General features: G+C 42.5%; 4 protein-coding genes across 4 annotated transcripts; all 4 read right to left on the bottom strand.

Moving 5' to 3' along the window:
* Positions 1-1376: 1376 nt before the first annotated feature.
* On the bottom strand, positions 1377-4562 carry LOC119487446. Its single transcript, XM_037768322.1, has 2 exons — positions 3746-4562; positions 1377-2991 (listed from the first exon to the last, which is right to left on the bottom strand). Exons 1-2 carry the CDS (start codon positions 3751-3753, stop codon positions 1686-1688), a joined length of 1314 nt encoding a protein of 437 aa, XP_037624250.1. The 5' UTR covers positions 3754-4562; the 3' UTR covers positions 1377-1685.
* On the bottom strand, positions 4036-6235 carry LOC119486626. The gene is made up of 3 exons (XM_037766870.1): positions 6139-6235; positions 4584-5320; positions 4036-4172 (listed from the first exon to the last, which is right to left on the bottom strand). The coding sequence occupies exons 1-3, from the start codon at positions 6144-6146 to the stop codon at positions 4036-4038; spliced, it is 882 nt and encodes a 293-aa protein (XP_037622798.1). The 5' UTR covers positions 6147-6235.
* Positions 5493-8736, bottom strand: LOC119487447. Its single transcript, XM_037768323.1, has 2 exons — positions 8468-8736; positions 5493-7713 (listed from the first exon to the last, which is right to left on the bottom strand). Exons 1-2 carry the CDS (start codon positions 8473-8475, stop codon positions 6429-6431), a joined length of 1293 nt encoding a protein of 430 aa, XP_037624251.1. The 5' UTR covers positions 8476-8736; the 3' UTR covers positions 5493-6428.
* Positions 8737-8757: 21 nt separating this feature from the next.
* On the bottom strand, positions 8758-10986 carry LOC119486627. The gene is made up of 3 exons (XM_037766871.1): positions 10761-10986; positions 9268-10012; positions 8758-8841 (listed from the first exon to the last, which is right to left on the bottom strand). Exons 1-3 carry the CDS (start codon positions 10766-10768, stop codon positions 8758-8760), a joined length of 837 nt encoding a protein of 278 aa, XP_037622799.1. The 5' UTR covers positions 10769-10986.
* Between the last annotated feature and the right edge of the window lie 118 nt (positions 10987-11104).

Genomic DNA, 11104 nt, shown 5'->3' on the forward strand with positions numbered 1-11104 from the left:
ACATGCAATCTCAGTCTGCTTGATATTCCCCGGCGGTGCTGTTGCTACAGACCCCTCAGGCAACGGTGTCGTGTCTCCGTTTCATATCCTGAATCCTCGTCGCTGCAACGTCGTAAAGGACAGCAAATATTGATCCTTCTTCTGTGGTACATGGTGGCGCTCACGTCTCAAACGAGCCTTTGTTTCTGATAAGGTGGCATCAGTGGGGAAAGGTCAACAAAATGTTGTCAGAAGAGCAACAGATAAGAGAATCTTGTACCTCAGGCTGCCTTAAGCCCCCAGACCTGACTTATATTAAAACATTATATAACTAGTTTGATTTATGATGCCTCTGCCACAGTGTGAAAAACACAGGATTTAATGAGGACTCTCCATTCTTGCTTGCGAACCCAAAGGCAACTGTGTTAATAACGTTATTAAAATTTTATATCATTTGGTATCAAAAATCAGTTTTTCACAACTCTCTTAATGGTTACTATTAAAATCTCTGATTGACAAGTGAACTGGCTTTGTAGTTCAAACCATGAACACACTTCATGTGTTATTTACACTTATTGTACATATGGATTACACAATGGGTGCTTCTGTTCAGTTTAAACATGTCTGTTCAATCTCTCCTAATTTGTCTATTGTGGTGTGGTTTTGGTTTTAGTGCATCATTCTCTTCCGTGCTTCTAGCTTTTAAATGTGACAGAAAGACTTATTGCCATTGGGTCATGCAGCAACATGTAGATGTTTGCATCTGACGCCCATTTTTATTTTTTTATTTAAATTTTAATAGCTTATTCTCATTCAAAACTGTACATATTCTCATATTTCTTTGAGAATAGGTGCAGGTCTGCTTTCAGAGAGGCTGATCAAATGCATTAGTCTGAAATTAAAGGTGCTTTATATGATATCCAGAGCATTAAAAGGACTGTTTGTAAGAATCAGAAATGCTTGTTAACAGCGACACCTGTGGCCGTTAAGTCAACGAAAGTCAGCGTCCTGTTGCTCGTGACGTGTGTCGCCTCACTGTTTTGAGCGATGCTGGTTCATGTCTATGTAGAGCGAGCGAGCAGCAGGACGCTGACTTTCGTTGACTTAACGGCCACAGGTGTCGCTGTTAACAAGACATTTTCTCATTTTCATAGTGACTTGATTATTTATTAATGGTGAGCAACAGGAATTTACGATACATCCATGCAACAGTTAAGCATGACTTAAGTTTATGTTTTGTACTCTTATTATGAATGGGTTTAACTCTAGTTTTATCTCTTCTAGATCAGGAGAAATGTGTTTATTTTCAGCAGATTACCCAGGGTGCACCCTGGCACTCTACTCATTTTTCTCCCCTCACCAGTTCAATGAATTGCATAAGGACACAAACACTGTGCTGTGATGTAATACATTTTATTGAAGTAATTAACAATTGAAACAGCATGAAAATGATCAAACGCAAAGTTGTTAAAGTATAATTGTATGAAATGGTAAAATGCAAATTAAGCTTTCATCCTATCTGTATTGTGACTCTACTTCATGTGGAAAAAACATTTGGAAAATTATATACCATAAACACGGAATGGATTGCTCAGGAATCTTTATGAAATTGTGTCATTATGAAAAAAAAACTCAGAAAAATGTATCACTGCTAGCACTGAGTTACTGGTAAATTGCAGGTCCATTCCAGGTCTGTATTGTTACTGTTATGCCCATTGATCTATTCTCAGCTGCTGGGAGACATACTGGCAGAAACACACCCCTCCCTCCAGGTGGCCAGTGGAGCTGGGCTGGGGAAAGGGAAAGGGAAAGTGTTTTTTAGCAAGGCAGCAGGCGTAACCTGATGAGAAGTAGAGCAGAGCTCTTTGAAACATGTCCTCAGCACAAACCTGCTCAGAAAATGTCTCTGCAAACTCATGTTTGCAACCGTCCAGAGAAACATACACCAGATAGATTTGTTTTGAATTGGACCGGCGACAGCCCATTAACACCTTCTCCTCACAGAGGATTGTGTTCGCCTGGCCTACAGCTTTCTGCATTTCCCTCAATATGTACTTCTCATCGTCATTCTTCCAGAGAATAATGTGAATAAACAACCCCAATGGAGCAATATAGAAACAAGAAAGAGTGAAAACCGATGCTACAATAAAGTATGTGATATCCCCTTGGGGCACAATGAGGGTAGCACAATACATATATGTTGCACCTGTGGAAAAGGATGTGAAGAGTAAAACAAATGCTACACCAATAAGGTAGATCAGTACCCTAACCCAGAGTGGGCGCAACCACACTTTATCTTGAGAGACACTGTTGATCATCCTCACAGCCTGTCTGTACTTCTCGTGGTCCTCAATGATCAGGCGCAGTTGGTCTGGAACCTCCATGTCACTGAACTGACCACAATCCCATGTATGGAATCCCTCATCATTGACAGCAATCAGAGGCTGCAGGGCCTTCCCGTTGTAGATAGAGGGAGGCTGGTAGGGCACCACAGTGGACCCTTGCAGCTCCTGGTTGGCGGTGCAGAGCACCTTGAGCAGCTTATTCTTAAAGTCAGGGTCGTTGGCCTCCAGGTAGGTGAGGTGGCAGAGGTGGAGAGGAACAGAGACTCCTGGCTCCAGCAGCACTGGGACGATGGGTTTCCTCTCCAGGCAGTCTCTGAACAAAGACATGTTGGCCTCCAGGAGACACCAGCGGCTCCTCACAAACTCTGGGCTGAGAACCAGCAGGACCTTCTGGCTCTCCTGGATGCAGTCGGACATGTTCTCCAACACGGTGCGGCCGGGAGTGAAGTCACGCTCGTGGCAGCAGACCTGCAGGCCGCAGGACTCCAGCTGGTTGATGAGGGAGTGGGTCCACTGGTAGTCAGTGCTGCTGTAGCTGATGAAGACATGGTAACTCTCACCATCTCTCAGTGTGGGAGGAACACAAATAGAGGGAGACAGTGGGACAACAGGCTGTGACTGAATGTCTACAGTCTGCTGTTCATTGGCTCCATTATCTATGAAAACACTAAAGTGAGAAGAAAATATGATTTAGAAATGCAGATATCCTTTTTCAAAGATTTCATATAGCCATGTTTTTCATGTCAGCATAGCTCCAAGAGTCATTAAAAAGCACATTTAAAGTTCATCCTACTGCTCAGTGATCACACTGCTGCTCAGAATAATTCTTAAAATCTGGATAAAGTAAAATCAGAGATTTATTTATAAGCACATTATACATGTTAGAAAATAAACGCTTCTCAAAGTCACCCTGACACTCCCACATATAACACAGATCAACTGATTCCCGAACAAGTTTAGATTTGTTCTAAACATGAGTCATGTTACTAAAAGCTGATTACAAATGGCACAATATAATGTAAGATGAAGCCTAGACGGCAAAGATTTTCAGTTGATTTCAGGTATAACAATATCCTAAATCTAAAAAGAATAATTCAAGCAACTCAGTGCTGCTCCAAATATACAATACGCAGCCTATTTGTGTATAAAGAAGTAATCAAATAACCAAAAGTACAAAGTTATTGAGAAAGATCCATGACGTATAAAAAATACTTGAAATGTACATAACAGACAGAAAATGTTCATCAGTAAAGTAGATTCATAAAGAAAAAACAGCTCCATGATGTTTAAGCTTTCATACTTTCATTGATTTTTCTAAAAAACACAACAACAACAGCAGAATCCTACTACTCTTTTTAAGAGTGAAAACTATAATCCCACTAAGAGGACAACATACAGTACACAGCATCGTAAATCCATACCTGTTCATGATACAGTCAGTTCAAGCAAATGTAATAAAGAGTGATCGCACCGTGTGGATCAGCAAGAAATGAAAGTAAACTCAGGAAGCAGAAACTGCTAAACATCCTCACTGTTCTCCTCTCTCTGGTTGGTTAAAGCGACAGCCTCCGTTCTGATGGCTTAGGGGCTTCTAACATGAAGGAGGTTACTGTGCCTTTAACGGCTCTCAGTGGCTCGTTTTAGTCCTGACATTACATGTTGACTGGGGGATTTCTTTTATCAAATAGTAAAGACAAACATGTGGACACTGCTATGCCCATTGATCTGTGCTCAGCTGCTGGGAGACATACTGGCAGAAACACACCCCTCCCTCCAGGTGGCCAGTGGTTCCACTGACCACCTCGAGGGGAAAGGGAAAGTGTTTTTTAGCAAGGCAGCAGGCGTAACCTGATGAGAAGTAGAGCAGAGCTCTTTGAAACATGTCCTCAGCACAAACCTGCTCTGAAAATGTCTCTGCAAACTCATGTTTGCAACCGTCCAGAGAAACATACACCAGATAGATTTGTTTTGAATTGGACCGGAGACAGCCCATTAACACCTTCTCCTCACAGAGGATTGTGTTCGCCTGGCCTGTAGCTTTCTGCATTTCCCTCAATATGTACTTCATCTGTTCCTTTTCCCAGAGAAGACTCTCACTAAACCAACTCAAAATAACACAGCAGACACAAGCAATAAAGAGTGCCCAAAGATTTGTGTTGCCTTTCGATAAATCTTCTGTCAACATATTTATAGCATATATTAATAGAAGTAACAAAAGTACGAACAATGACATAGCGATAACAACCATCAGTGCTATACTCGAGAGGGAGAGCACTTTATCTTGAGAGACACTGTTGATCATCCTCACAGCCTGTCTGTACTTCTCGTGGTCCTCAATGATCAGGCGCAGTTGGTCTGGAACCTCCATGTCACTGAACTGACCACAATCCCATGTATTGAGTCCCTCCTCATTGACAGCAATCAGAGGCTGCAGGGCCTTCCCGTTGTAGATAGAGGGAGGCTGGTAGGGCACCACAGTAGACCCTTGCAGCTCCTGGTTGGCGGTGCAGAGCACCTTGAGCAGCTTATTCTTAAAGTCGGGGTCGTTGGCCTCCAGGTAGGTGAGGTGGCAGAGGTGGAGAGGAACAGAGACTCCTGGCTCCAGCAGCACTGGGACGATGGGTTTCCTCTCCAGGCAGTCTCTGAACAAAGACATGTTAGCCTCCAGGAGACACCAGCGGCTCCTCACAAACTCTGGGCTGAGAACCAGCAGGACCTTCTGGCTCTCCTGGATGCAGTCGGACATGTTCTCCAACACGGTGCGGCCGGGAGTGAAGTCACGCTCGTGGCAGCAGACCTGCAGGCCGCAGGACTCCAGCTGGTTGATGAGGGAGTGGGTCCACTGGTAGTCAGTGCTGCTGTAGCTGATGAAGACATGGTAACTCTCACCATCTCTCAGTGTGGGCGGAACACAAATAGAGGGAGACAGTGGGACAGCAGGCTGTGACTGAATGTCTGCAGTCTGCAGTTCATTGGCTCCATTATCTATGAAAACACTAAAGTGAGAAGAAAATATGATTTAGAAATGCAGGCATCTTTTTCAAAGATTTCATATAGCCATGTTTTTCATGTCAGCATAGCTCCAAGAGTCATTAAAAAGCACATTTAAAGTTCATCCTACTGCTCAGTGATCACACTGCTGCTCAGAATAATTCTTTAAAATCTGGGTAAAGTAAAATCAGAGATTTATTTATAAGCACATTATACATGTTAGAAAATAAATGCTGAAAATGTGAAAAGACTGCTACTACTACAAATACAGTCAATCATTGCAAAACAGATAAACGCTTCTCAAAGTCACCCTGACACTCCCACATATAACACAGATCAAATGATTCCCGAACAAGTTTAGATTTGTGATGAACATGAGTCATGTTACTAAAATGCTGATTACAAATTGCATAATATACTGTAAAATGAAGCCTAGACGGCAAAGATTTTCAGTTGATTTCAGGTATAACAATATCCTAAATCTAAAAAGAATAATTGAAGCAACTCAGTGCTGCTCCAAATATACAATACGCATCCTATTTGTGTATAAAGAAGTAATCAAATAACCAGAAGTACAAAGTTATTGAAAAAAGATTCATGAAGTATAAAAAAAAAACTTGAAAAGTGTACATAACAGACAGAAAATGTTCATCAGTAAAGTAGATTCATAAAGAAAAAACAGCTCGATGACATGTAAGCTTTCATACTAAAAACACAAATAAAACACAACAACAACAACAGAATCCTACTGCACTTTTTAAGAGTGAAAACTATAATCCCACTAAGAGGACAACATACAGTACACAGCATCGTACATCCATACCTGTTCATGATACAGTCAGTTCAAGCAAATGTAATAAAGAGTGATCGCACCGTGTGAATCAGCAAGAAATGAAAGTAAACTCAGGAATCAGAAACTGAAAAACATCCTCACTGTTCTCCTCTCTCTGGTTTGCTAAAGTGACAGCCTCCGTTCTGATGTCTGGGGTGCTTCTAACATGAAGGAGGTTACTGTGCCTTTAACAGCTCTCAGTGGCTCGTTTTAGTCCTGACATTACATGTTGACTGGGGGATTTCTTTTATCAAATAGTAAAGACAAACATGTGGACACTGCTATGCCCATTGATCTGTGCTCAGCTGCTGGGAGACATACTGGCAGAAACACACCCCTCCCTCCAGGTGGCCAGTGGTTCCACTGACCACCTCGAGGGGAAAGGGAAAGTGTTTTTTAGCAAGGCAGCAGGCGTAACCTGATGAGAAGTAGAGCAGAGCTCTTTGAAACATGTCCTCAGCACAAACCTGCTCTGAAAATGTCTCTGCAAACTCATGTTTGCAACCGTCCAGAGAAACATACACCAGATGGATTTGTTTTGAATTGGACCAACAGCCCATTAACACCTTCTCCTCAGAGAGGATTGTGTTCACCTGGCCTGTAGCTTTCTGCATTTCCTTCAATATGTACTTCAATTGATCAATTTCCCAGATAGCAATCTCAATAAGGTAACTAAAAAAAACACAGCAGACACAAGCAATAAAGAGTGCCCAAAGATTTGTGTTCTTGCCATTTGATGAATCTTCAGTCAACGAAATTGTAGCATATACTAATAGAGCCATCATAAGTACGATCAATATTCCAGCGATAACAGGCATCAATGCTCTACGCCAGAGGGAGAGCACTTTATTTTGAGAGACACTGTTGATCATCCTCACAGCCTGTCTGTACTTCTGTTTGTCCTCAATGATCAGGCGCAGTTGGTCTGGCACGTCCATGTCACTGAACTGACCACATTGCCATTTTTTGAGTCCCTCCTTATTGACAGCAATCAGAGGCTGCAGGGCCTTCCCGTTGTAGATAGAGGGAGGCTGGTAGGGCACCACAGTGGACCCTTGCAGCTCCTGGTTGGCGGTGCAGAGCACCTTGAGCAGCTTATTCTTAAAGTCGGGGTCGTTGGCCTCCAGGTAGGTGAGGTGGCAGAGGTGGAGAGGAACAGAGACTCCTGGCTCCAGCAGCACTGGGACGATGGGTTTCCTCTCCAGGCAGTCTCTGAACAAAGACATGTTAGCCTCCAGGAGACACCAGCGGCTCCTCACAAACTCTGGGCTGAGAACCAGCAGGACCTTCTGGCTCTCCTGGATGCAGTCGGACATGTTCTCCAACACGGTGCGGCCGGGAGTGAAGTCACGCTCGTGGTAGCAGACCTGCAGGCCGCAGGACTCCAGCTGGTTGATGAGGGAGTGGGTCCACTGGTAGTCAGTGCTGCTGTAGCTGATGAAGGCATGGTAACTCTCACCATCTCTCAGTGTGGGAGGAACACAAATAGAGGGAGACAGTGGGACAACAGGCTGTGACTGAATGTCTGCAGTCTGCTGTTCATTGGCTCCATTATCTATGAAAACACTAAAGTGAGAAGAAAATATGATTTAGAAATGCAGGAATCTTTTTCAAAGATTTCATATAGCCATGTTTTTCATGTCAGCATAGCTCCAAGAGTCATTAAAAAGCACATTTAGAGTTCATCCTACTGCTCAGTGATCACACTGCTGCTCAGAATAATTCTTAAAATCTGGATAAAGTAAAATCAGAGATTTATTTATAAGCACATTATACATGTTAGAAAATAAACGCTTCTCAAAGTCACCCTGACACTCCCACATATAACACAGATCAAATGATTCCCGAACAATTCTAGATTTGTTCTAAACATGAGTCATGTTACTACAATGCTGATTACAAATGGCACAATATACTGTAAAATGAAGCCTAGACGGCAAAGATTTTCAGTTGATTTCAGGTATAACAATATCCTAAATCTAAAAAGAATAATTCAAGCAACTCAGTGCTGCTCCAAATATACAATACGCAACCTATTTGTGTATAAAGAAGTAATCAAATAACCAAAAGTACAAAGTTATTGAGAAAGATCCATGATGTATAAAAAATACTTGAAATGTGTACATAACAGACAGAAAATGTTCATCAGTAAAGTAGATTCATGAAGAAAAAACAGCTCGATGACATGTAAGCTTTCATACTTTCATTGATTTTTCTAAAACACAACAACAACAACAGAATCCTACTATTCTTTTTAAGAGTGAAAACTATAACCCCACTAAGAGAACAACATACAGTACACAGCATCGTACATCCATACCTGTTCATGATACAGTCAGTTCAAGCAAATGTAATAAAGAGTGATCGCACCGTGTGGATCAGCAAGAAATGAAAGTAAACTCAGGAAGCAGAAATTGCGAAACATCCTCACTGTTCTCCTCTCTCTGGTTGGTTAAAGTGACAGCCTCCGTTCTGATGTCTGAGGGGCTTCTAACATGAAGGAGGTTACTGTGCCTTTAACGGCTCTCGGTGGCTCGTTTTAGTCCGGACATTACATGTTGACTGGTGGATTCCTTTAATCAAATAGTAAAGACAAACTTGTGGACACTGTTATGCCCATTGATCTGTGCTCAGCTGCTGGGAGACATACTGGCAGAAACACACCCCTCCCTCCAGGTGGCCAGTGGAGCTGGGCTGGGGAAAGGGAAAGTCTTTTTTAGCAAGGCAAGAGGCGTAACCTGATGAGAAGTAGAGCAGAGCTCTTTGAAACATGTCCTCAGCACAAACCTGCTCTGAAAATGTCTCTGCAAACTCATGTTTGCAACCGTCCAGAGAAACATACACCAGATGGATTTTTGAATTAGACAAAAATCCCATTAACACCTTCTCCTCAGAGAGGATTATGTTTGCCTGGCCTATAGCTTTCTGCAATTCCCTCAACATGTACGTCAATTGATCATTTTTCCAGAGAGCAATCTCCATAAACAAACACAATGGAACACAGATGACACAAGTATCAATTAGCGCCGGAAGATTTGTCTTCATAACCTTTGATGAATCTAGTTTAAACCAACTTATTATCGTGATTAAGAGAAATATAAAACCGATAACAGACGTCACCACTCTACGACAGAGGGAGATTATTATATTTTGAGAGACACGGTTGATCATCCTCACAGCCTGTCTGTACTTCTTTTTGTCCTCAATGATCAGGCGCAGTTGGTCTGGCACGTCCATGTCACTGAACTGACCACATTCCCATTTTTTGAGTCCCTCCTTATTGACAGCAATCAGAGGCTGCAGGGCCTTCCCGTTGTAGATAGAGGGAGGCTGGTAGGGCACCACAGTGGACCCTTGCAGCTCCTGGTTGGCGGTGCAGAGCACCTTGAGCAGCTTATTCTTAAAGTCAGGGTCGTTGGCCTCCAGGTAGGTGAGGTGGCAGAGGTGGAGAGGAACAGAGACTCCTGGCTCCAGCAGCACTGGGACGATGGGTTTCCTCTCCAGGCAGTCTCTGAACAAAGACATGTTGGCCTCCAGGAGACACCAGCGGCTCCTCACAAACTCTGGGCTGAGAACCAGCAGGACCTTCTGGCTCTCCTGGATGCAGTCGGACATGTTCTCCAACACGGTGCGGCCGGGAGTGAAGTCACGCTCGTGGCAGCAGACCTGCAGGCCGCAGGACTCCAGCTGGTTGATGAGGGAGTGGGTCCACTGGTAGTCAGTGCTGCTGTAGCTGATGAAGACATGGTAACTCTCACCATCTCTCAGTGTGGGAGGAACACAAATAGAGGGAGACAGTGGGACAACAGGCTGTAGAGGAATGTCTACAGTCTGCAGTTCATTGGCTCCATTATCTATGAAAACACTAAAGTGAGAAGAAAGTATGATTTAGAAATGCAGATATCCTTTTCAAAGATTTCATATAGCCATGTTTTGTATGTCAGCATAGCTCTAAGAGTCATTAAAAAGCACATTTAGAGGTCATCGTACTGCTCAGTGATCACACTGCTGCTCAGAATAATTCTTAAAATCTGGATAAAGTAAAATCAGAGATTTATTTATAAGCACATTATACATGTTAGAAAATAAACGCTTCTCAAAGTCACCCTGACACTCCCACATATAACACAGATCAAACGATTCCCCAACAAGTCTAGATTTGTTCTAAACATGAGTCATGTTACTACAATGCTGATTACAAATTGCATAATATACTGTAAAATGAATCCTAGACGGCAAAGATTTTCAGTTGATTTCAGGTATAACAATATCCTAAATCTAAAAAGAATAATTCAAGCAACTCAGTGCTGCTCCAAATATACAATACGCATCCTATTAGTGTATAAAGAAGTAATCAAATAACCAGAAGTACAAAGTTATTGGGAAAGATCCGTGATGTATAAAAAAAACTTGAAAAGTGTACATAACAGACAGAAAATGTTCATCAGTAAAGTAGATTCATGAAGAAAAAACAGCTACATGACATGTAAGCTTTCATACTAAAAACAAAAATAAAACACAACAACAGCAGAATCCTACTGCACTTTTTAAGAGTGAAAACTATAATCCCACTAAGAGGACAACATACAGTACACAGCATCGTACATCCATACCTGTTCATGATACAGTCAGTTCAAGCAAATGTAATAAAGAGTGATCGCACCGTGTGAATCAGCAAGAACTGAAAGTAAACTCAGGAATCAGAAACTACAAAACATCCTCACTGTTCTCCTCTCTCTGGTTTGTTAAAGCGACAGCCTCCGTTCTGATGGCTTAGGGGCTTCTAACATGAAGGAGGTTACTGTGCCTTTAACAGCTCTCAGTGGCTCGTTTTAGTCCTGACATTACATGTTGACTGGGGGATTTGTTTTATCAAATAGTAAAGACAAACATGTGGACACTGCTATGCCCACTGATCTGTGCTCAGCTGCTGGGAGACATACTGGCAGAAACACAC

The sequence above is a fragment of the Sebastes umbrosus genome, chromosome 4, assembly GCF_015220745.1.
Source record: "Sebastes umbrosus isolate fSebUmb1 chromosome 4, fSebUmb1.pri, whole genome shotgun sequence".
NCBI lineage: Eukaryota > Metazoa > Chordata > Actinopteri > Perciformes > Sebastidae > Sebastes > Sebastes umbrosus.

Coding starts and splice junctions, on each gene's coding strand:
- LOC119486626 (XM_037766870.1), bottom strand. Junction 4,173..4,583: donor TAAAGTGCTCTCCCTCTCGA/GTATAGCACTGA, acceptor ACTTCTCATCAG/GTTACGCCTGCTGCCTTGCT.
- LOC119486627 (XM_037766871.1), bottom strand. Junction 8,842..9,267: donor TCTCCCTCTGTCGTAGAGTG/GTGACGTCTGTT, acceptor CCCTTTCCCCAG/CCCAGCTCCACTGGCCACCT.